General features: G+C 31.9%; 1 protein-coding gene and 1 long non-coding RNA gene across 2 annotated transcripts; both read left to right on the top strand.

The window, feature by feature from the left end:
- Positions 1 to 16785: 16785 nt before the first annotated feature.
- On the top strand, positions 16786 to 24232 carry LOC145958189 (uncharacterized). Its single transcript, XR_014433838.1, has 3 exons — positions 16786 to 18049; positions 18972 to 22995; positions 23918 to 24232. It is a non-coding gene; the product is annotated as an uncharacterized LOC145958189 (long non-coding RNA).
- Positions 24233 to 24328: 96 nt separating this feature from the next.
- Positions 24329 to 24847, top strand: LOC109812612 (germin-like protein). Its single transcript, XM_020376602.2, has one exon. The coding sequence runs from the start codon at positions 24329 to 24331 to the stop codon at positions 24845 to 24847; it is 519 nt and encodes a 172-aa protein (XP_020232191.2).
- The last annotated feature ends 2947 nt before the right edge of the window (positions 24848 to 27794 follow it).

The following is a 27794-nucleotide window of genomic DNA, read 5'->3' on the forward strand; positions in this document are numbered from 1 at the left end:
AGTACAAATCAATTCATTTAAGTCATCCTCAACTATACAATGTCATACTTGTACTATCTTTAGATCCCTCTCATTTCGGTGCATCTGGATTGTTATAAAAATATAATAATATATATAATAATTATATTACTAATAATAATAATTATATTATATTTAATTAATCTTTATTTATATATATATACTTACTTTTATAATTAACAATCTACTTATTTCTATTTAAAATTAATATTATGATACAATTCAAATTATTTATTATAAATTTAAAAGTTTAAATAATAATTGATATATTTTAAAATATTATTTTTATAATTTATAATGATAATATAATTTATAAAATTATAAATATTTACTTATTACATACTTATAAATTAAATTTTAACATTTTAAATAAATTATTAATTAACTTAATATATTTATTTATCTTAAATCTAAGATATAAAATTTAAAAAATATATTTATCCTTGTTTTATTTTCTGATTATCAACCATTAATAAAATATTAATTTAACATCTTATCTAATTATATCATAATATTTTCATATCAAATTTAAAATCAGATATTAGTTATACAAAAATCTCAAGATCATATAATAAATTGTTCATAAGATTTTAGTTAAATAATTTAAAATAATTAATTTTTTTAATTATATTGTTAGCAAATAATTTATTCCAAATCTAATCAATTTTTTATATATTAATTATTAGTAAAATTTAATAACTTTTATTTTAACAATTGAATCGATGAAATTCAACCTACACTATGAGTTATTGAGCGGATAACTTTACCAAGAGTTACTTTATGAGTCATTTGATTCCTGCTCTCCTCTCTCTCTCTCAATATATATATATATATATATATATATATATATATATATATATATATATATATATATATATAAAATTTTATTGATATTTTTTAATATATGATTATCAATTTTCGTAAAAAATTCTTACATTTTCAACAAGTATAAATTTGTCGAAAATATCCCATTAGTAATATAACTTTTCCTACGAATTTTTTTTCCATTGAAAATATAAATTTTTCGATAAATTTATATCTGTCAAAATTTACTGACAGATAAATCCGTCAAAAATTATCGACGGATATATCCGTCAGAAATATAAATTTTTTGACAAATTTGTATCCATTGGAAATTATCTATCGAAAATATAAATTTTCTGACAAATTTGTATCCATCGAAAATGTAAATTTTTTGACAGATTTGTATCTGTCAAAAATTATCTGTCGGTAATATAACTTTTCCGATGAATTTTTTTCTGTCGATAAAACACATCGAATATTTAGATATTTGGATCGATAAGCATGCATGGTTGTGCTTGAAGGAAGCACACCCGTGCAAAAGGTACCACAACCGTGCTTGAAGGAAGCATGCCTATGCAAGAGGTACCACAATCGTGCTTAAGTAAGCACATTCGTGCCTGGCCAAAACCATGACCATGCTTAATTAAGCACGCCTATGCATGTTGAATTTTAGTGAAGCACGATCGTGTTTATTCTATGCATGGTCGTGGATCCTTTTAAAATTTGAATTATTTTTGATGTCTTCATAAGAATTGTAGTCTTAGATGTTAGCTCTTCAATGACACTAGAATCACCCAAGAAGGAGGTCTAAATCTCAAGTTATGCATAAATTAATGAGCAAAAATCAAGTTGTTAGAATTACGCTAAAATACCGTGGTATTGTAACTTTTAAAAATACTAGAAGATAAAATCAACTCTTGAAGTCAACATAGAAGTTATAGATAATTATCTTATCTTGCTAATAAAATTAAGATCAACTTGGTAACATAGATACATCTCTAAATAGCGCGTATAAGCCACATGGCGTCATAAAAGGTTAAGATGAAAATAAAGGGTTTGTGTGTTGTTTTATTCCTTGAGTGCTTAATTTTGAGACTTTATGCCTACATGTGATATAAAGCATGGATTTTCAATTGAGAATGATATGTATATAATGTTATGTTGTGTGATGATGTTATGATGATGATGTATAATGCTATATGCTGCATGAAATGAATGATGATGTGATGTAATGGTGAGTTGTAATGAAGCATATTGTGATGAGATATGGTTGGATTGATGTATGAAGAGTTATGATGAGATATTATCGAGTCATTGTGATGAATGTTGTAACAATCAGATATGATAAATAAGTCCAGTGATGCGAGCTAACACTCGAGGAGTTAATAATGCATTTATGTGGTTGAGTTGATTATTTGAGTACATGCATACCATGATTTATTTTGTGGGATACAGTGTGAGCCTATACAAGTGGGATATCAAAGGCCATTTACCTATGACTTAGGGAATGTTATGGTGGGGAAACCTCTATCAAGAATAATGGATGGTTATCATGGTCAGTTGTAACACTTCGACAGGACCTTGATAGACATCTTCTAGTGAGGTGATTCGGGAGGATCATTGTTGTGGAGTAGTCCCTACACTATTCAGTGGGGTGGTCCTGTTTCACTACTCTTAGACTATTCTATATACTCGATGATGATAAAGAGATTGGTACTACATGCATGTAGAGTTAAGAACATACATCACATGAGTCTTAATTGATGAATATGATGTATTTGTGATTGATAGAATGGTGATAAATGCAATGTAATATGTTAACTTGTTATTAATATTGTATGAGAGGAATTGATGAAAGAGTATGCATATGATGTAATTGTTGTATAAATTATGTGTGTGTGAGGTTATCCTTATGTTTCATATGTATTGTGATAGATGAAAGGTATTCTCACCCCTTGTGTTTGTATGTTGTGTTTGGGCTAATGTCGTCATTTGTAGGAATAGAGTAGATACAAGATGATGAATTTGAGGAAAGAGAACAATAAAAAAGAATATTACTAAAAAGTGTGACATTGGAACTGAGTTCTAGGATATATTTGTTTAAGTTGGATTTAATTTAAACTATTTTATTATAATAACTTATTTGATTTAAGAAGATGTTTTATTTGATTTAATTTGTTTTATTACCTTTGAAAAGATGCTTTATAAGTTTTTATTTTAAGCATTCATGAAAGATTTGATTTTTTTTTTCTTTCCAATTTATGAGAAGTATTATTATAAATGTTTTATTTTCTAAAAATTTTGTTATATTTTATTTAGTAAATCCTTGGATAAAAGAGTGTAAAAAAATAAATATAGGTCATACAACCAATTAGCGCTCTACTAATTTATTCATTTATTAAAAAGGTGAAATTTAGATATTTATGAAGTTTGTTTAAGTAAAATAATTGGGTCTTAAGTTGTAAAACAAAATTATTAAGTTTGCCAAAAAAACTTTTTTGTTAGCCTGACATGTTTATGTGCATATATAATATTATAATATTATATATAATGATGTATTATATATACATAATTTTATGTAATACGTATACATAATATAAATATTACACGAATATATACTTACTTATAGGCCTACTTAAACTATTGGTTGTTTTATAGGCATTATAAAGAAAATACGAGTTAAAAAAGTAGATTAAGTAATGATGTATAACTCAAATAATCTGTAAATAGGATTAATTCCTCTACTGCACTACTCTACTTGGCGCCGCCTCACTACATGCTCTTGTTGGTCGCCGCTGATGCCACTCCCCACTTGATCTGATGAGGCGAATATCAAATCCTCCCTAGCTCAATAAATTTCTAGCTAGATTCTCTTCTGCTCCCTACTACATTTAGTATTAACAACCTATAGTTCGCCTCTTATATAAAGATTGTGTTCTCACCATGTAAGTATTCATTATTTGATTGTTGAGAATAACTGTAGTAACCCAATTTCGTTCGGAAAATGTTAATTTTGTTTAAAAAAAAATAATAGCAAAAAAGGTATATACAAGAAAGAATAAAAAAGACAAAAATATGGAAGCCAATTGTAACGCCTCATTTTTTTATATTTTTATGGGGGGTAATTTAGTAATTTTCATATGATTTCAGAAGTCCAGAACGGGCCGTTCCAAAACAGGAACGGGCCGTTCCAACATTCCAAAAAACCCTAAAATTTCTAGCCCAGAACGGGCCGTTCCAAAACTGGAACGGGCCGTTCCAACCTTCCAAAAAACCTTAAAATTTCTAGCCCATAACGGGCCGTTCCAAAACTGGAATGGGTCGTTCCAACCTTACAAAAAGCCCTGAAATTTCTAGTCCGGAACGAGCTGTTCCAAAACTGGAACGGGCCGTTCCAACCATCCAAAAAGACTTATAAATTCTAGCCCAGAACGGGCTGTTCCCAGAAACTGGAACGGCCCGTTCCAGTTTTGGAACAGGCCGTTCCAACCTTAAAAAAGGACCTGTAATTTTTAGCCTAGAATGGGCCGTTCTCGAACTACCAAAATATCTAAAAATTCTAGTCCAGAACGGGCCGTTCCGAAATTGGAACAGCCCGTTCCGAAGTTGGCCGTTGTGAGTAAAATTGCAGCCCCGGAACGGGCCGTTCCGGATTCAGAACGGGCCGTTCCGGTCCCTCCAGAAAGTCTATAAATAGCGCCCCTTGCCTTCCCAAAGACACCCACACACACCCTTCCCACACACATCTCCACCTTGGACCAGAGGGAACCCAGAGAAGGAGACCCACTTCTGTAGCGAAGAATTGTGAGTATATTAAATTCATTTCTTTTTTATTTATTTATTTATTTATTTATTTATTTATTTTTTATATTAGTAATATCTGCTATTAGTTCTTATTTATATTCAAAATGTGATTAAATATCAAAATATAGTGTTACAATATTTAATGTAAATATCTGAAATTATTGTATCAAAAATTTTATTGGAGGAATGGTTAATTAGATGTGACATCTTTTTAACCTTTGAATTTAAAGTACAAGTTGTGACAGCTTATCTTTAAGTTTTTCCTCCAAAAATAAAAATGTTCAACCAAGAAATTTTTTTAACATCATAACATCTCTAGCAATAATTATAATTAAAATTTTATTGAATTGACTTTGGTGTACACCTTAGTCAATTTTATATTTTTAGGTGAATGAGCTGAGACAGTTCAAGAATCCTATATTTAACAAAAATAAAATTTAATTAAAAATATGAACACACAAATATTTTCTACCAAAGAACTACGTGACTCTGATTCTTCATTACACATGAAGATACGTAGGAGTAAGAACTAAATCTTGTCGAGCCAAAAAATAAAAAATATATTATCCTCCTTTTTATATAACAATAATAATTTTAACCTTTTTTTCAATGCATAATTTAAATTAGTTAAATAAAATATATTTGATAATTTTAGTGAGATAAATATTTTATAAATTATAAATAATTAGTTTAATTAATTAAAGGTAATCATCTTAGGGCGAACGTTGTGAGGTGCTAATACCTTCCTCATACGTAATCGACTCCCGAACTCAAAAATTTGGTTTTCGCAGACTATTTTCTATTTTATGGTTTTTTCAATGTTTTTCCGTAAAAAATAACATTAGTGGCGACTCCTATTTTTCAATTTATTTTTCGCCGTCCCGTCGCGACCGAGGTTACTACAATAACTTACTTTCATTTATATTAGATTGTGTTCCTTCCCTATTTCTCCTACTCACACACGACTATTGTAAATGTATTTCAAAATTTAATTGCTTTGTGGGATAGGAAATTGATTGAGCAATGTGGTAACCATAGAACGATTTTAAATGAATTCCAAATTTTGTTTGTAATGAATAAAATTCATCCTTCATTCTTGTTTATTGGTTGTTTATTCTACAAAATTGGTTCAATTGGATTATGCCGTGCCCTTTTGTATTTTCATTTTCTTTATTACCTTGGTTATAGTAATGTATTGCAAAAAAGTAATTCATTACAAAATCAAATATGATTCAACAACTTTTAGTTCAAGTAGAACTGGATTCAATTTTTTAAACAAATTTCAGTAAGGTATCAAAATAAAAATTAAAATAAAAAATGGTTGAATATAAAGACCTTACTATAAATGATCGGTCTAGTTCCTTTGAAGAAATTAACATCAGATGATGACATGATTATTAATATATATATATATATATATATATATATATATATAAAATATGATATGAATATTTGAGGGTCTTTATGTGTATATATATATATATGTCAAATACATTATGAGTTAATCATCTATATACTGTCAGCGTAAAGTTTTTTTACACTAACAATCAATTATATCTTTTAATTGTGTCATGACACAATTAAAATATATAATTAATTATCAGTGTAAAAAAATTTTATACCGACAATGTATATGTGATTAACTCATATATTAATGTATATGTGATTAACTCATATATTATTAACTTGACTGTATTATAATATATTTTCCGATAGGCATGTGTTGTTGGTTACACCATTGGTCAACATGCGAAACATGTCCTAGAGGGGGAAATTTGTCGTTGGTGCTTCCATTCTCACAAGAACCACAGTGATTGTTTGGAATAAAAAAGAAACTTTTTTTTTTCTTTTCTTTATACACAACAATGATAAAAACATATAAAAATGTCATGAAAAATCACACAAAATTTATTTAACATATTTGATCCTTATGTTTGTATTCACAATAATATTCATCATTTCAAAAATATATTTCATATGTTTTTAAAAAAAATTTCTTCAAATTTTATAGATAAAACTTAAAAACTCTTAGCAAGTTTTACAAGTAAATTTGATAAAGTATTATAAATTTATATGACAAATTTAGAATAATCCTTTTTAGGATGAACATATTAAGATTGTTTTACACATAATTTTTTGTTATCATTACATAAATCAATTTTTATTTTTGAGAGTGAGAAAAAAATTATTTAATATATATTAAAAAAATAATTAGATAAAACTGGTGAATACTTTATAGATCAAACGTGATTATAAAAAATAAGACTCAAATCCGATCTCAAGTATTTAGATAAATTATTTAAGGAATATTTGAGTTTTAAGTTAAATCAAAATTAGTGATCGTTATTGCAGCAAAAACATTTAATATCAGTTAAAATAGGTATCTTACATGGATTCTGAGACATGTGTTGATGATCCCTTTAATATATAATGGATAACATTTTCTATATTGATTATATGTTTTAATCGAAGTAGAATTTAAAATAACACGGACTATGAGTCATTGGAAGCTTGAGACACCTCTTTAGTCAGCTCTTCACGATCAAAGCGTAGAAAATTAGATCTTGTATCGTAGCACTTCCAAGTCCACTTCTTTGAGGCCTGATCATTTTACATCTTTTTTCTTTCTTATTTTTAATCACAGCATTTAACCATGTCATTTATTCTCTCTTATCTTTTACTTTCTTTTCTTTGATAGAGTTGGAAGGCCCAAACGTATAATACGAAGCCCATTAAAGTTCAAAGATTATATAACTTAAAGATTGGGCTTTTAAAATAGGCTTGGTGTTATTCTGTTGCATTTTAAATTCTGTTGCATTGTTGTTATTTCCTAAATATGTGCTCTACACGTGTAGGCACCCAATATCTTTAGGTCTTTCTTTTATAGTGATTGTATGGAAATTCTTCAAGCATGGAATGAATATCTTTCTTAGCAATAACCTAGTGTAGAATCGTTTCTTCTAGCAAACCTCTATTATTTGGTGCTCTCGTTCTCCTCATGCCTCCCCGTTCTTCTAAGGAAGATGACCCCATTCAACACCTTTCCACCAAATTCACTGACCTCCAGACCCAATTTGAATCCCAGGTTGCCACATTTGAGTCCCAATATTCTACCATGCAAGCTGCCATCAACCAGAACCAAGAATCCTTATCCACCATCATGGCCACCCTTCGTACGCATTTTGGGAATCCAGGTTCGTCCACTTCTGGGGCCTCTATACCTCCTTCCTTTTCCTCGGTTGACAATCCCTTTAGTGCCCACTTGCCCTCTAATTTTTTTCCATCTCACACGCCCCTAGCAATTAATTTTTGTGACCCCTCCTACCCGAGACCCCCCATATTTTCACCAACCCCACTACTGTCACCACATCCATACCAATTATCCCTCCTTTAATACCCCCAAATTCCTCCGTCCTTACTCCTCCCATTCAACCTTCCCCACCTTTTCCTCACTCCCAAATTCGACCCCCCAAATTAAACCTCTTACCGTTTGATGGCTCTGCCCCTTTGGATTGGTTATTTCAGGCTGATCAATACTTTATGTTTTATCAAGTGCCTTGGGATCAGCAGGTTCCTATTGCAGCTTTTTATATGCAGGGTGATGCATTAAGTTGGTTTAAATGGATGTTTCACAATAATCAATTAGGGGATTGGCCTTCTTTTGCACGGGCCTTGGAAGTTCGTTTTCGGCCTTCATCCTATGAAAACCACCAGGGTGAATTATTAAAATTACGCCAAACCAGTTCCGTTGCTGATTTTCAGGCTACTTTTGAAAAATTGAGCAATCGTGTATTTGGCATTCCACCGGAAGTTCTGAAGAATTGTTTTATTTCTGGGTTAAATACAGAGATTCAAAATGAGATGGCTATGTTTCAACCCCAGACAATTTCTCAAGCCATTGGGCTTGCTAAATTAATTGAAGCCAAATTCAAAGATTCAGGCAGCACTCACAATATTATCCAACCACGTTTGGCTCACCATTTACAATTGGATATGAGTCCCACTTCCCCGTTCAAAGTTATGGTGGGCAATGGTGAATTTATTCTGTGTGATAAATTGTGCTCTGGTGTTCCTCTTACTATTCAAGAGGCCGTGGTTCAGGTTCCCTTGTACGTGATACCTATTGAGGGAGCTGATGTGGTTCTAGGGATTGCGTGGCTTCGCACTTTGGGGCCAATTCAAGCTGACTTTTCTGTCCCTACCCTCACCTTTAGCCATCTCAATACGAAGGTGACTATCACTGGTGACTCTGGTTCCCCTACCATGTCTTCCTTTCATCAATTATGTCATTATATTCACCAAGATTCGGTAGCCTCCCTATATTTACTACAAGTTTCCCATACAGATCCACGCCTTCCATTACCCCTTTTGGAATCCATTCCTACCTCTACTCCTCCTGAGATTAAAAACCTTTTAATCACTTACGAGGCTGTCTTCCAAATACCTAAAGGCTTACCCCCAAATCGCCCTCAAAATCATCATATTCCCCTTTTACCCAATTCCACCCCTGTTAATATCAAACCTTACCGCTACCCTCATTCCCAAAAGACCATTATGACCAACCTGATTACAGAAATGTTAAATGATGGCATTATTAAGCCTAGTACTAGTCCTTTTTCCTCACCAGTTTTATTAGTTAAAAAGAAGGATGGTACTTGGAGGTTTTGTGTTGATTATCATGCTCTTAATGCCATTACCATACGTGATCGTTTTCCCATACCCACCATTGAGGAATTGCTAGATGAACTTGGTTCCGCTCAGGTTTTTTCTAAGATTGATCTTCGTTCTGGTTATCACCAAATTAGAGTAAATTCTTTTGACACTTTTAAAACTGCTTTTCGCACCTTTGATGGTCATTACGAGTTTTTAGTGATGCCTTTCGGCCTCTCTAATGCTCCCTCTACGTTTCAAGCTACCATGAATGAATTACTAAGACCGTTTTTAAGAAAATTTGTACTAGTATTTTTTGATGATATTTTGGTCTATAGTAATTCATTCCACGATCACTTGTCACACCTGAACTCTGTTCTTCAGCTCCTATTGTCTAACCAATTTTATGCTAAATTTTCCAAGTGTGTGTTTGCCATGCCTTCGGTGGCCTATTTAGGTCATATTATTTCAGGCCAAGGGGTTCAACCTGACCCAGAGAAGATTCAAGCTATCGTAGCTTGGCCTCCTCCACGTTCACTCACGGCTCTACACGGGTTCTTAGGCTTAACTGGTTTTTATAGAAAATTTGTCCGCAACTATGCAGTGATTGCCACTCCCCTCACTGATTTGTTGCGTTCACCTATTTTTCAATGGAGTTTACAAGCACAACAAGCTTTCACTGAGCTCAAAAGTAAAATTACATCTGTTCCGGTTCTGGCTCTTCCAGACTTCAGTTCGCCTTTTGTCATCGAGACCAATGCTTCTGGCATTGCAATTGGTGCTGTTTTGTCTCAGCATGGTCATCCTATTGCTTTCTTTAGCAAACGCCTATGTCCTAAGCTCCAAGCTGCCTCTGTCTATGTCCGTGAAATGCTGGCTGTAACAGAAGCCATAAAAAAATGGCATCAATATTTGATTGGCCACTATTTTCAGATTATTATTGGTCAAAAGAGTTTAAAAAGTTTGCTTACCCAAGCAGTCCACACTCCTGAGCAGCAGAAATGGGCCATTAAGTTCTTGGGCTACCACTTTGACATTCTCTACAGGCCTGGCAGTCAGAATCTGGTGGCTGACACTTTATCTCGCCCAGAACCGCAACCTTCGATCTTGTTACTTATTTCTTCACTTGTTCCCCTGTTCCTTCAACCTTGGCAGCAATATTTTAAGACAACGGGTCAAGAATTAGTTCATAAATTGCTTCAAAAAGATAATGGGCAGGATTTGTTTACCTTTCGCAATGGGCTATTGTATTTCAAGGAACGACTGTTTGTCCCAGATTTTGCTGATTTTCGCCTTCAATTGCTCAGGGAGTTTCACTGTACCCCCGTTGCTGGTCACTCGGGTTTGAAGCCTACAGTTTGTCGTCTCGCTGCTGTTTTTTATTGGCCAAGTCTTTATTCTGATACGCGCAAGTTCATTCGAGAGTGCCCTACATGTCAACATAACAAATATATGCCAACAAAAAAATTTGGGTTATTACAACCCCTCAAAACTGCCAACAGAGTATGGGAAGACATATCCATGGGTTTCATTACGCACCTTCCAAAATCGTTGGGTCATTCCACCATATGGGTTGTTTGTGATCGTCTCACAAAGTTTGCCCATTTCATTGCCCTTCCTGCCCACTTCACAGCACCGCAGCTCGCTCGTCGTTTCATGGTTGAAATCTTCAAAATCCATGGCTTTCCGAAATCCATTGTTTCGGACAGGGATCCGTTGTTCGTGAGTTCTTTTTGGCGTGAACTTTTTCGCGCCCAAGGCACCACCTTGGCTTTTAGCTCCGCCTATCACCCTCAGTCGAACGGGCAATCAGAAGTCTTGAACAGATGCTTGGAAGCTTACCTTCGTTGTTTCGTTAGTGATCACCCTCATTGTAACAGCCCAAGCAACCCGCATGAGGATATTGTCAGCCTTCGAAAGATGCACTTTGACTTCTGTTAAAATCTTTCTATGCTCTTGCAGGAGAAGGTGCACAGAAGTGGAAGACGAATCGCGTAAGGCATCCGTCGGGTTTGGAGGCGCACGTCCATACAAGGCATGAAAAGGAGATGTGCCGATGCTGGTGTGGAAGGAGGTATTATGCCAATATTCCGCCAAGTGAAGATATTGGTACCAAGCATGAGTGTAACAGCCCAAGCAACCCGCATGAGGATATTGTCCGCTTTGGCCCACGGCCGCACGGTTTTGCTCTTGGCGATGACACGCATGCCACCCCAAAAGGCCTCCTCACAAGGAAGGTATCCACACCCATATATATGGCATGCTTCGTTCGCCTTCCTAACCGATGTGGGACTATATCCACCCCCCCTCAAGGGAGTCCAGCGCCCTCGCTGGCACACCGATCCGGGCCCCGGCTCTGATACCAAATGTAACAGCCCAGCAACCCGCATGAGGATATTGTCCGCTTTGGCCCACGGCCTCACGGCTTTGTTCTCGGGAATGGCCAACACCACCCCAAAACGCGTCCTCCAAGGCAAGTCCTGCCAACCCCATCAGAGTAGCACAGCGACCCCACATGGCCAGATATTGTCCCCTTTGCCCTAAGGCCTCAGGGTTTTGTTCTAGGCAATGCCCTCATGGCATCCCTAAACGCGTCCTCCAACGTATGAAACATTTTGCTAATCTTCATCGCCGCGAAGTTACCTTTCAACCTAGTGATTGGGTTCTTTTGAAGCTTCAGCCATACCGCCAGACTTCCGTGTTACGACGCTCGTCCCAAAAGCTCGCCAAGAGGTATTACGGACCCTTCCAAATTCGCCGACGCATTGGCTCCGTCGCTTATGAACTTATCTTGCCGGACACCTCCCGTATTCATCCCGTGTTCCATGTCTCGTTGCTGCGTCCTTACAAAGGTGACGACCCTCTCCGCCACTTTCGGGATCTTCCACCGCACAGGACAGACGCCATCGCCACCCTTTCGCCTCTTCCGTCACCACCAACTGAGCCAGTTGAAGGGCTCCCTTCTAATGTCTTCAATCCAGTGCAAACTGGGTTTGGAGAAGTAGCTGTCCCCTCGTGTGACCCAACACGTGGTCTTGACATTACTTCCACAGTCAATGCACATGCTCCACTTGTCACCGTTTCATCACCACCGTTCAGCAAAAACACATTCTCATCTCGTGCGTCCACCTCAGCAGGGATCCGTGGCTGCTCCAGTATGACCAATGACATTGAGGACAATGTCCAATGTGACCAGGCCGGTATTGATAGAGTTGGAAGGCCCAAACGTATAATACGAAGCCCATTAAAGTTCAAAGACTATATAACTTAAAAATTGGGCTTTTAAAATAGGCTTGGTGTTATTCTGTTGCATTTTGAATTCTGTTGCATTGTTGTTATTTCCTAAATCTGTGCTCTACACGTGTAGGCACCCAATATCTTTAGGTCTTTCTTTTATAGTGTGTATGGAAATTCTTCAAGCATGGAATGAATATCTTTCTTAGCAATAACCTAGTGTAGAATCGTTTCTTCTAGCAAACCTCTATTACTCTTCCTCTTTATTTTCTTCCTTTTTCATCTTTATCAACTTTGTTCCCCTGTCGCAATATGGAGTGTAAAATTAACAAGATTATCCTTAGTTTTATAATTTTATGTGTTTAATATATTCTTGTAGAACGTTAGGGTTTTGAGAATGGACATATAGAAAGTCTGATGAATATTGATTGATGAGAGAGGCATGACTGGTGTATTGTTAGGCGCCGCCCATCTATAAGATGACTTTGGGAGTGTTATTTTATATCGATCACACAAAACTGACCTTATTAGGTAGGTTATTGTATTGTCTACTGCCCACTACTACTAACTACTACGTATGTTAGGATTTACCCAAAACAGCATCCCTGAATTTACAAACCCCCCTCATACTTTTCTTTTCATTAATTTTTCAACTTTGAATACATTTTTTAGTCCTCAAATTTAAGATAATATTAATTTTAGTCCTCAAATTTAAATTGATTTTTTTATAATCTGAGTTTCTAAACTCATCTATAAATAAAGTGATATCTTCTATTGCAACATTATATTTAAGTTAAAAAATAAATCCTATTTTTCATAAAAACTTAAAAGAAAAAATAACAAAATTGAAAAAAAAGTCATCCATAATTTAAAATCAACTTGTGTATGAATTAAAATAAGCCTTTTATTTTATATATTTCTTTAAAATATAATAGAATAATTATCCTATCTTGTTATAATCTACTGTTTGGTGTATTTTTCAAGGAAAAAGCTTGGTTAAAAAATAACATGATAGGATAAAATTTTCTCTCTCTTCTCTATATACATTATCTCATATAATATATGATATTATATAAAATAATAATCATAATATATGCTATTAATATTAATTTATAAAATATATAGCAATATATATGATATAATATTAATTAATATAGTAATATATAATATTATATTATATATTATAGTGTATATATTATTATATATATATATATATATGTTAATTTATAAAATATATAGTAATATATATTTTATAATATTAATTTTATATTAATATATATAATACTTTATATTAACATCGATCTTACAATCAATGTTGAAGTCTATCTTAACCGATGTTAAATATCGTATTAGGAAATATATGTTTTGAAAACTTTTTATTTTCCTTTCCTATCTCTATCATCTTTTAGCTGTATCACATGATCATCTCATAAAGGGGTGTAAAAAAACATTATTGACAACTCGATTTATGTTAATATAAAGTATCAGGTAGGGTTTTGAATTATTTGAAAATTTTAAATAAGTTTATAAACTATATTTTTTTTAATTCATTAATTCCTTCATTACGTATTTTTTTAATTGGGTCTCAAAAGTTTGAAAATCATCGCAAATTGTCATTTTCCGTTGCCCTCAAAAACTAATCTCAATACTTTTTTAACCATTATGTAATTCTTGTAGAGGAAAGCATTACTAAATAATTAAATGTTGTCATTATGAAGTTAAACTTTACAGAACCTATATTAAAAAAGGTTAGGCTTTTCAGAGAATTAATATATAGTCTCGTAAATATTGATTGAGAGAATACTATGAGAGCCAAAATTGAGTTGAAGTTTTGGTCATGAATATTTGCTTGAGAAAGAAAAGTAGAACGAAAGAATGTAAAAGAAAAGAAAATAATAGAAAATGAAATGATTATACCAAATTTTCAAATTTTTACAAAATTTAAAAATTATATGATACTATATTATATAGATTAATTTAATGTATATTTATAAAATAAAGTAATATTATATTTTAATTTGAATCTATATAATAAAGTATCATATAATTTTTATATTTTGTAAAATCTTGTAAACTTAATTTATTCATTAAGAATTTCTAATTTAACAATTTAACTGTTGAAATTTTTTATAAACTACAAATTATAAAATAAAATAACTTTACTAATAATTATTCTTAATGAATGTTTGATATACAAAATATTTTTCCTTTTTCAAGAATTTGAAATCCTTGACATGTTAGTTTCTCACGTTTGATATATTATCTAAGAAATAATATTTGTAGGAAATATATGATTTCTTAACAATATTTTTTGTACATGTCTTTTTATCAAATTGTTTAGATGAAAATCTAACATTCTTATGTTAAAATGAATGCTTTACCGTACTAAAAAATATGATGTTAATACAGTAAAATTCCTTAATTCTTTAATAACATTTATAAATATTCTCTAAAATATGAATAATTAACTAAACAAATTTAATATACCATTTTTGATAATTATATGATTTACAGAATTTATGATTTTTAAGAACCATGATTTTCGAATGTAGAAAAATTTTCCTTCTATCAAACATGTCTTTAGAGTAAATGAATTTTTCCTTATAAAATATTACTTAATTTAGTTTATTTTCTTTTACAATTTAACCATACACAATCTTAAAATTGGCATAAAAATACGATAATAATAACCTAGTCTTGATTGGATCGGATTTTGAATTATATCAAATGACTACCAATTTTTCGGTTCGAAGAGGAATTTTTCATCTAAATTTATATATATCTTGATATTTTTTAATGAATAAGAGTACCCTCCTTACCCCCATTATATCATTTTCCTTTCTATATTTCTCATTTATTAGTTTGCAATTATACCTATACTATTTTCAACTACTCCATTTATAGTTTATTCCAATTTTTAATTGTGTCTATGAGCTCTAAGTGATTAAACCCGTCCATGAGATAATACTTTTTCAATGCAATTACCACTGAAAGGTAGTATTATTTCTCTTTATTTTATAATAAGCGTTGTTCTAAATTTTACACTAATAAAAAAATTAATAAATAGATAAACTACAATATTAATTTTGTAATTAATTTTTTTTATTAGAAATGATGTAATTTAACAACAATTTTTAAGATAATATTATTTAGAATATAAATGACAAAGAGGTAATTAATATCAGATTAAAAAGTTAACATGATAGTTTTTTAAAATTATTGTTTCTTTTACCACAACACTGGGAATGTATCTTGTATCAAAGTTATTAATTTATCTAGTAATTATTCTACTATACGTAATGGAATAGTTGAAGAAGAAAAATATGCAGAGTTACATCTTGAAATTCTTGAACAAACATAGTTTTAAAAGAAATATAAAATACTTTATTTAACGCATCTTATTTGATATTTAAAGTCTTGGCAGGTAAATTAAGAAATAGATCATTAATATTTTACATTTTACAAAAAATATTTGTGCAATATTTTTAATATATCTCTTATATTTCATATATTAATAATTAAATTCTCTCTCATCTATACTGAACATTTTTTTCTAACTTTATAATAAATGATTATATATGAAAATAATAAAAATATTTATTTCATTTGTATTATAAAATGACAAGGAAAATAAAAAAAAAATCAACAGAATTATCATACAATGACACAAAAGTGTGATATCATATTATAACTTTTATTGTTGTTGTCAACACCACCACATTATATATATATATATATAGAGAGAGAGAGAGAGAGGATTCTTTTAGTCTAAGAGTAAGTCTATCTAAACTTACTCCGTTCAATAACTCATGTTCTATATCAAATTCAAATTGACGGATAATCATAAAATTATTTTATACATTGATTCGAATTAATGAAACGAAGTATCAAATGATTTTCAAATTTTCTAAAACTGTTCAGATTTGATCTATGCATTAAGAACTTTAAATTAAACAGTTTGATCGTTGAAATTTAATGTAGAACATAAGTTATTGAACGGAGTAATTCTAGGTAGACTTAATTACTCTTGGAGTAAAATGATCTCTTCTCTCTTTGTATATATATATATATATATATATATATATATATATATATATATATAAAGAGAGAGAGAGGGCGGGGTCCTTTTACCTAGATTTATTCCTTTCAATAACTCATGTTCTGTATCAAATTTCAACGATCTAACCGTTGAATTTAAAGTTCTTAATTAATGTATAGATCAAATTTACAAATTTAAAAAAAAATTAAAAATCATTTGATACTTCATTTAATTAATTCAAATTGACGGATTTGATTCCTCCACATACACACGCACGCATGCATGCATACACACGCGCGCACACACAGATATAATTTACATATAGTAAAAGTAAAAAAAATTAAATTGTTTATTTCAAATAATTTACATATAGTAAAAGTAAAAAAAAATTAAATTGTTAATTTCAAACTAAAAACTTAAAATTTAACAAATTTAAATTAGTTTGTTCAAATAAAATATTTAATAAAGTAAATTAAATTTAAAAAATATTAAACTTCCCTGAAAATTTAAAATTCCTCGTCCAAAGCCTAAGATATATAAATATCGAATTATTTCTACTCATACCTAATAACGGTGTCGATCGGTTACGTTGAATAAAATGAGAGAAAAGAAAAAGTACTAAAAACCACAAAAATTTACAAAGGAGAGAAAATAAATTTAATATCTAAGGTATATATATACAGTACTATGTATATTTGTATCCTTAATATGCATTATCAATTAATAAAATGTCTAGAGCTTGTAAGAATTAGCCCTATAAATAGGTGGCCAGTCCCACATTCCTAGTATATGCTATTATCATTATAACTATTATTCATCCAACATGGTTCTCATTATTCTTTTCCTTTCTGCTATTCTTTCATCCCCTTCCCTTGCCTCTAGTGCGAACGATTTGTGTGTGGCATGTAACATCCCAAATTTTATTCAATGAAAAGAAATATTTTTTATGTATTTATTATGTGAATAAGTATTTTATTTATGTATTTTACTATTTACGTATACGTATTTTTACTATTTATGTATACGTATTTTACTATTTATGTATATGTATTTTACTATTTACGTATACGTATGTATGAATAGTATTTCACTATGCAATTGCACAGTGAAGGGCGGCTGCACGAGGGACGCGGGTTCAAATTTTATAATAAATTTGAATATAATAATGAATAGTGCATAGTAATTTATAATATTATTTTAATGAATAGTGCATAGTGCATAGTAATTTATAATATTATTTTAATGAATAGTGCATAGTGCATAGTAACTTCAAAAATTCTATAAATAGGGACTTAAGGTTTTGAAAATTTAGAATTCTAGAGAGAAGGAAATTCTGGAGAAATAGAGAGAGAAAGTAAGAGAGAGAGAAGGAGAAAGAAAAGGAGGTTCTGCTCTAGTGTCTTGTTTAAGGAGAAAGAGGAAGAGATTCTGCCCTAATTCCGATTCCTTTTAAGGAAAGATAGAGAGGAGGAGATTCTGCCCAAATTTCTGTAAACCCAGGTAAGGGGGGAGTGGGAAACCTCGCTTGGGGGTGTGGGAATAATTGTTAAATAGTTTGTTTGTTGGATTGGCTCCCGATCCCTTGCCTGTTGTTTATTTCTTTGAATATGTATTATTGATGTGTTTTGTTTTATATCTTATTTATTTACATATTAGAATCTGTTATTTGAATGGAAGGCTAAGCCTCCTAAGTATTTATAAATTTGTAATCTATTATTTAAATGGAAGGCTGAGCCTCCTTATTATCTTATATTACCTTTTAAGCTTCCTACTTTACTTAAAAGATCTTAATATATTATTATTGAAAAATATGATACCTAAGCAACCTCTGGACTGTTGGATTGTTGGACTGTTGGACTGTTTGGACTGTTGGACTGTTTGGACTGTTGAACTATTGGACTGTTGAACTATTGGACTATTAAATTGGATTATTGAAATAATTCTTAATTATGAAATATGAATATGATATGTGTAACATGCTAAAGGTTGAGTCTGTGAATGTATGACATGCATCATATGCACATATTACTCCAGGTGTGCCGCTGAGGCCGCATACCCACGACTAACAAGGTGTACCTTTGAGTCACCCACGATATGCTAACGAGGTGTATGAACACCAGTGATAGGTGTGCCTTCGGGACACCAGTGATGTAACATGCTAACGAGGTGTATGAACACCAGTGATAGGTGTACCTTTGGGTCACCAGTGATAAATTCTGAAACTTCCGTATGGCGCCACATGCATACAATAGTGAGTCAAGTCAAGAAAATCATTATACATAAGCATATATGTGAGATTGATTATATATGTGAATTATATTGCGTGTGTGTGTGCTATTTAACTTTTATTTCTATATCTGCAACTGAGTGAGAAGTTTCTCACTCCCTTGTCATTTTTGTGTATATTTAAATTATGATGCAGATAATTAGCATGAGGCTGAGAATGTTGGTGGTGAAGCTTAGGCTTCTGTTTGGGTTTCGCTCTGATAGGATGTGACATCGGGATTAGCTAGACTTATTGTTAAATTATTATTATTTTTCTTTTGTAATTTTTATGTTATTTATGTTGAAAGTGTGTATTTTTGTCATATTATAATTTTACTAAAAGATTATAAGTTAATTCCTAACTAGGAGGCTCTGCCACCTTTACTGGGATTAATCTATAATCTTTATTTTATTATTTCTTGACAATTTGATACTTACAGTTGAAAATTATGAATGTGCATCTTTTACCCAATGATACTTGAGATAATTATTTTATATTAGACTAAGAAAGAATTTATATATAGATGGTTTATATCTATTGTAATTATGTTGGGGTAGAAGGTATCACATTTAGTGGTATCAGAGCAAGTCGATTTTATCAACCGTGTGTGTTATGTGCTTATCATGACTCTGTTGTGTACTCTGACTATGTCTTGTTTGTTGTGTACTATGATGATGATGTTCGTCCTGTGTTGATATTGTTGAGTTTGAGATTGTTAAGTTAGTTTGTAATCAGAGGAATGATAATCATGATAGTGTTAGCCAACTCGAATTATTAGAACCTTGGATGGGAGGTGATATATTGAGTATACTAAGAGTTTATGATTGGTGAAGTTTCTGACATCTATAGTTGTAGCAGGTTGAATCTAAAGGTGGTTGTCTCTTTGGTGAGAGATCGAAATGATGTTAATTCCCTTAAGTGTTATTATTAGTATGTTAATTATTTATGGTTTAGGTAGCATGTGAGTTGTTTTGATTGAGAAAAGTAAGGAGAGACTTGAATGAGAAATTAAGTAGTGAATTTGGAAAAAGTTGAGGTATTTTGTGGCATTAGATATATTGATACATTATTGCTATTTGGTGTCGAAAATATTTTCATTATAGTTTGTTATGATAGTATGAGTATTATATCGACAAAATTTATATTTTGAGGTCTTTATGAAGAATATGGCTTTAGATATTATCTTTTCAATAGAACTAGGATAAGATGAAACAAAAATCTAGAACTTCAAGTTATGACTGCCTTGGTGATTAGAAATTTAGTAAGCACTGAATTTATTAGTGGTGATATTTGAATCTTTAGCTAAAGAGATGATCTCTTGGAAATCTTATGTCTTCATAAAGAGTTGTAGCTTATTCACTTAACTTTCGTTTGAGATAGGTTTGAAATCATTTGGACGAATACAACTCTGTGTGTCAGGTAGATATATGCTATCATGATATTTTGAGTTGTTAGGCATAAAAATAGATTTAAACTAGATTGTCTAAGTATGAATTTGGATTGTATGAGGTGAGTATTTTAGACCATGAAATTTCTTGCGGAGGAAGATCTACCTAAGTTGTGCTTAAGTGAGAGATACTTGAGTCAATTAGTAAAATCAGGAGTCTTGTTTGATAGTTTATATGAAAATTCAGTGAGTAATTTTTTTTTTTAACAGCTGTTCATGGTTTAAACTGCTCTCACTATAAAAATTGCTTTTGCCTTCGTTTCTTTGGTTATTAAGATGTTTCAGTTCACTAGGTTGTTTCTTGCCTACCCTTGGAATCAACTGTAAGGATAATCTATATCAGGAATTCTTGAACCTATGTATATTTTTAACTACCCAAATCATTTCGTTGCTTACTTCTTTGAATTACTTACTATTACCTTTGACTGAATTGACTAGAAAGGAGTTACATTAGTATGGGATAACAATTGAGGAAGTAGTTTTCAAACTCTTAAGGAAAGATTGACTAGTGTTAATATTACTAGATTTTAGTAAGATTATTGTGATATATAAATATGTCTCTGAAAATAGGTTTAGGAAGAATATTGTGGCAAGAAGAAAAGATAGTAGCTTATGTTTCTAAGAAATTGAAAATTCATGAGAGAAATTACCTTACCCATAACCTTGTTAGCGACTTTGTCATTTATACTAAGATTTGGAGACACTAACTATATGATTCTATGGTTGAGGTATTTAGTGATCATAAGAACCTTAAATATCTTTTGACCAAAGGGGTTGAATACGAGATAAAAGAAATAGTTGAAATTTCTTAAGGAGTAAAATTTTGATCTTATTATTTGGCTAAAGCCATTGTGGTGATTGATGTTTTGAGGAAATCTTTATCTTTCATTATGATTAGAGAGATGAATCTTTTTGGCTCAAATTAGAAATTTAAGTTTGGATTATAAGGTTACTTCTAGTATTGTGAGATTAAGTATGAATAACGAATGGATTGTTGAAGAAAATTATAGGAGCATAATTAGTTGATTTATTTTGGTAACAAGTTATAAGGCTATAGGTTAAGGTGATGGATATGATTATGACTTGGGTGAAGATGAAATGGTGAAACTAGAGAACTGATATGGATACCGAGTGTACATTATGCTTAGGTACCTGATCTTTAGAATTGATCATAGAAGAGTTTGAATTGGTTGTAGATAGAGTAGTAAAATTAGTGATCTGATATGTGTATCTAATGCTTAGGTGTTGATGTTGTGGCAAATATCTGGATTACAATGATAACCAAATTATTATTTTGATGATTTAAGGATTGAATTTGATTGCAGAATTTAGAAACTTATGCTTGATGTGTAAGATTACCCTAGTAGCATTGAATTATTTATGTTGGAAGTAACTATCAGATTAATAGATGAGATTAGAGGAACTAGGAGTTAGATCCTTTATTAGTGACCCAAATAAGCAAGAGATTAGAAAGGACACAGTTGGATGTTTAATTATAAAACTTGAAAGGACATAAGAGTACTCTTAACATTTATTTAGAAGTTACTAAAATGTATCAGAGTGGCGCAGGGGAAGCGTGATGGTCTAATATGGAAAGAGAAGTAGAGAACTTGAATCAAGATATGGAGAGTGAGTTTAAATTTGGAGTGGATGGAGTTTTGAGATTTAAGGATAAGTTGTGCATTCCTAGTGTGCTAGAATTTAATAAAGCAATCCTAGAAGAAGGTCATAAGAGTATCTTTAGTATCCATTCAGAAACTACTAAGATGTACCAAAATCTTAAGAAGATATTTTGTGACCTAAGATGAAGAGAGGAGTAAAGCAATTGTATATTTATGGTTAGCATACTAGAAGTTTTTAAGAATCTTGTAGCACTTAGATGCTCCATTTTGGAAGTAAGATGGTGAATAGATAGACCCTAGTGGAAGATTTGTCTAAGACACTTAAGAAATTGATTTTGTTTGTGTTTAAGTGGATAAATTCGTCAAGATCTTTCCCTAAGCAAATCCTTTGAGGAAATTGATAAAAGTTGTACATCAACAAGGTAGTGATGTTGCATAAGAATTAGAAGTAAGAATGCGAAGAGTTTACCATTGCAAAAATTTCGGGGACGAAATTTCTAAAAGGAGGGGAGAATTGTAACATCCCAAATTTTATTCAATGAAAAGAAATATTTTTTATGTATTTATTATGTGAATAAGTATTTTATTTATGTATTTTACTATTTACGTATACGTATTTTTACTATTTATGTATACGTATTTTACTATTTATGTATATGTATTTTACTATTTACGTATACGTATGTATGAATAGTATTTCACTATGCAATTGCACAGTGAAGGGCGGCTGCACGAGGGACGCGGGTTCAAATTTTATAATAAATTTGAATATAATAATGAATAGTGCATAGTAATTTATAATATTATTTTAATGAATAGTGCATAGTGCATAGTAATTTATAATATTATTTTAATGAATAGTGCATAGTGCATAGTAACTTCAAAAATTCTATAAATAGGGACTTAAGGTTTTGAAAATTTAGAATTCTAGAGAGAAGGAAATTCTGGAGAAATAGAGAGAGAAAGTAAGAGAGAGAGAAGGAGAAAGAAAAGGAGGTTCTGCTCTAGTGTCTTGTTTAAGGAGAAAGAGGAAGAGATTCTGCCCTAATTCCGATTCCTTTTAAGGAAAGATAGAGAGGAGGAGATTCTGCCCAAATTTCTGTAAACCCAGGTAAGGGGGGAGTGGGAAACCTCGCTTGGGGGTGTGGGAATAATTGTTAAATAGTTTGTTTGTTGGATTGGCTCCCGATCCCTTGCCTGTTGTTTATTTCTTTGAATATGTATTATTGATGTGTTTTGTTTTATATCTTATTTATTTACATATTAGAATCTGTTATTTGAATGGAAGGCTAAGCCTCCTAAGTATTTATAAATTTGTAATCTATTATTTAAATGGAAGGCTGAGCCTCCTTATTATCTTATATTACCTTTTAAGCTTCCTACTTTACTTAAAAGATCTTAATATATTATTATTGAAAAATATGATACCTAAGCAACCTCTGGACTGTTGGATTGTTGGACTGTTGGACTGTTTGGACTGTTGGACTGTTTGGACTGTTGAACTATTGGACTGTTGAACTATTGGACTATTAAATTGGATTATTGAAATAATTCTTAATTATGAAATATGAATATGATATGTGTAACATGCTAAAGGTTGAGTCTGTGAATGTATGACATGCATCATATGCACATATTACTCCAGGTGTGCCGCTGAGGCCGCATACCCACGACTAACAAGGTGTACCTTTGAGTCACCCACGATATGCTAACGAGGTGTATGAACACCAGTGATAGGTGTGCCTTCGGGACACCAGTGATGTAACATGCTAACGAGGTGTATGAACACCAGTGATAGGTGTACCTTTGGGTCACCAGTGATAAATTCTGAAACTTCCGTATGGCGCCACATGCATACAATAGTGAGTCAAGTCAAGAAAATCATTATACATAAGCATATATGTGAGATTGATTATATATGTGAATTATATTGCGTGTGTGTGTGCTATTTAACTTTTATTTCTATATCTGCAACTGAGTGAGAAGTTTCTCACTCCCTTGTCATTTTTGTGTATATTTAAATTATGATGCAGATAATTAGCATGAGGCTGAGAATGTTGGTGGTGAAGCTTAGGCTTCTGTTTGGGTTTCGCTCTGATAGGATGTGACATCGGGATTAGCTAGACTTATTGTTAAATTATTATTATTTTTCTTTTGTAATTTTTATGTTATTTATGTTGAAAGTGTGTATTTTTGTCATATTATAATTTTACTAAAAGATTATAAGTTAATTCCTAACTAGGAGGCTCTGCCACCTTTACTGGGATTAATCTATAATCTTTATTTTATTATTTCTTGACAATTTGATACTTACAGTTGAAAATTATGAATGTGCATCTTTTACCCAATGATACTTGAGATAATTATTTTATATTAGACTAAGAAAGAATTTATATATAGATGGTTTATATCTATTGTAATTATGTTGGGGTAGAAGGTATCACATGGCAGACCTGAAGGGCCCACAAAGCCCTTCAGGTTATAACTGCAAGCCACGAAACACAGTAATAACAGATGACTTTGTGTCTAACTTAAAAGACAGCCCAAGCGCGTTCGTTACTGATATGCCTGGTCTCAATGGTCAAGGTATCGGTTTAGCACGTGCAGAACTGGTTCCTGGTGGAATGTTTGGGATGCACACTCATCCTGGTGCCTGTGAACTCATAATCGTGGAGAAAGGTGAAATAACTGTTGGATTCATGAGTTCTAGGGAAGCTTACGTGAAAACGCTGAAAGTGGGAGATGTTATAGCTATCCCACGAGGACTGTTGCATTTTGTTTTGAATACTGGTAACGAGAATGGCACTATCACTGCATTTTATGGCAGCGAAAACCCTACTTTCCAATATCTTGGTAACCAATTATTTGGAACCGACGTGGCTTCTGATATAATTGCACAAACTACCCCCATTGACATGTCTCAAGTCATCAAGCAGAAGGCTCTTTTCGGTGGCACCGGCTAGGGTTAATTCAGACTTAATTGCTAGCTATATAGCTTATAATAATAATAATAATAAAACTTGTTATTGTGTTCGATTGTTGATTTCAATAATCAGCAGCAGCAATACTAATTACTAAACTTTTGAATTTGTGTTTACGTGTCTCTTTTCCGTTCTTAAGTGTGTTTGATGTGTCTCCAAAAAAACATAATACTTGTTGTATGTTTGTGAACAAAATAACAAAAGCTGTTGCTTAAAACCTTTTAGTACTTTATTTAATTTATCACTTAATTAGTTTGTTTTTCGTCTGGATTTTCCTTTGCTTACGTACAAAGGCATTAATACGCGTGGGTATTTATGGATTCGTAAAGTACTGGTCCTGGTACATGAACATACATTCAAACAACACATAGTAATTAACTTTAAGAAATTATAATATATTAAATTTTAGATTGATTCATGGATAAAAAATTATTATTATTATTATTATTTTGACAGCAAACAAGTTATATATATGTATATATAAATGTAATGAGAAAGAGGATACAAGGTATAAGGGTACTAATCTCATACAAGTCACAATTATAGAAAAGTGAATACGGTATTCCCTCTTCTATAAACCAAAAAAGTAACTCCCCTACCTAACCGAACTAAATAGAAACTATTTTCAAAATACTACTAAATGTCAATACGCCTTTTCCTGCAAATGATCCTAACATTCTAATTGAATCTCCAACCTATTACACCCAACAATTACTTTTATATATGCATTGTCCCGGATTGTTGCACCATTTTGAGAAAGAGTAATGGAAAGATTTATGCAACGTATGCAGTCAAGACCAAGAAGAAAAAAGAACGTCTTTGAACTCTTTGTCATTGTCAAATTGTCCCCTTTAAAAGCATAGTGATTTCTATGTTTCCAAATGCACCATGTTGTAGCACACCATACTATGCACCACATTTCCAACTCTGAATTTGTTTGAAGCAATGGTAAGAAACTAAAATGTTGTACAATTTGTTGTGGTAATGGTGAGGGACAATCTAACCAATTGAGCCATTGTTTCCAAATACTATTCACCATTGGACAGGTGCAAAGCATGTGTGAAGTAGATTTAACATCTGTTTTGCAAAATATAAGTTGTTGTGGATCCAACAATATGTTCCTTTTTGACAAGCTTTTTGTAATTAGTATTTCGTCATGTAGTAGCCTCTACACAAATGTATGGACCTTAGGTTGAACCATAATTTTCCAAACTTGTTTGAACTTTTGTTCCATTGTATTCCTAATCCGTTCAATTTGAATAGCCTCGTATGTCAATTTGACCAAGAATGACCCCAAAGATTCAGGCAGCCAAGTCCATGAATCTGGATGATCTTAATTTATGGAGCTACATGCCTCAGGACCTAGTGTAAAGACTATTCTTGATCTAACTCCCATTCAAACCAATTCCAACGTCATCTAAATTCCCAAACCCAACTATCATCCCTCCACTACCCCATATCAACAATTACATCATTTTTCTATTATAAATTAAGAAATAGCATAGGAAAGGTGACTACTAGACATTTTTCACCAACCCAATTATCAAGCCAAAATCTAGTTCGAGTGCCTTCCCTAATCTTCCAACACACTAAGTTATCAAACTATTTATCTACATTTTCACTATCATAGACATTTAGTAAATCACGCCACCAAATAGAGCTTTTGGTTGCGGCGTTTCTTGTGCAAAGATTGTAGCATTCTTCGTACCTTGATAATAACACTTTTCCCCACATAGAGTTTGGCTGATGGAAGATATTCCATCTCCATTTTGCCAAGAGGGCTACATTTAACTCAAAGATGTTTTTTACCCCTAAACCACCATACTCTTTTGGATGAGTTACCTTGTCCTAGTTAACCCACAATATTTTCTGTTGACCTTCACTACACCCCCATAAGAATCTCATTTGAATTAGCTTTATTTGGTTACCAACCAACTTTGATATTTTGAAAAAAGATAGATAGAATAGGAGTAAAGATATTAATAATGAGTTGATTAAACATACCCCTCCCAGCCATAAAAAGAGTTTTACTTTTCCATGAAGATAACTTCTTCATTTTTTGTATGACTGGCTTCCATGTCTCAACTTTCCTTGGATTCACTCCAATTGGCAAACCTAAATAAACAAAAGTTAGTTGTAATAATTTACAGTTCAAGAAATGTGCAAAACTCTCCACAAAATTTCTTTCTACTCTAACTACTCCTAAACAACTCTTGAAAAAGTTGACTTTTAGTCCCAAAATTACCTCAAAACACCTTAGAACACTTTTGATCACAATTACATTATCAAGACTAGCCTCACCCAAAAAACATAGTGTCATCTACATATTGTACTATGCTTATGTACACTTGGTCTTTACCTTCCTTCAAACCTCAGAATAAATTTGTTTGGACTACCTTCCTTATCATACTTGTCAAACCTTCAGCAACCACAATAAAAAGAAATGGTGTTATAGTGGATCGTCCTGTCCTAGTCCCCTGTGTAACTTAAATTCTTCAATTGGACTTTCACTTACAAGAATTGATACATGGATTGTCTTCTCTCCAATCCACTCTATCCATTTGTAGGTGAATCCCAATCTTTGAAGCATATAGAGGAGGTAATGCCAATTTACTGAGTCGTACACCTTCTCATAATCCACCTTAAAAAAATGCTACCTCTTCTTTTTCTTTTTGCTTCATCTAAAGCTTCATTCACTACCAACATGCTATGAAGTAGGCTCCTCCCTTTTTAGGAATGTTGTAACATCCCGAATTTTCTACTAATATAATAGTTTAATTATTATTTATTTTTATATTTATTGAGATTAATTATTTTATTATAATTGTTTTAATTAATTAAATGAGTTTTATAGAATATTTTAGATGTTTTTTGTAACACCCCAGTTTTCAATAAAGTTATTATTATTATTATTATAATAATAATTATT

This window comes from Cajanus cajan, chromosome 5 (assembly GCF_000230855.2).
Source record: "Cajanus cajan strain Asha chromosome 5, NIPB_CcT2T_4, whole genome shotgun sequence".
Classification (NCBI taxonomy): Eukaryota; Viridiplantae; Streptophyta; class Magnoliopsida; order Fabales; family Fabaceae; genus Cajanus; species Cajanus cajan.

Bases quoted from the DNA above. Each gene is read 5' to 3' on its own strand.
- LOC109812612 (XM_020376602.2), top strand. From the start codon at position 24,329: ATGGCAGACCTGAAGGGCCCACAAAGCCCTTCAGGTTATAACTGCAAG.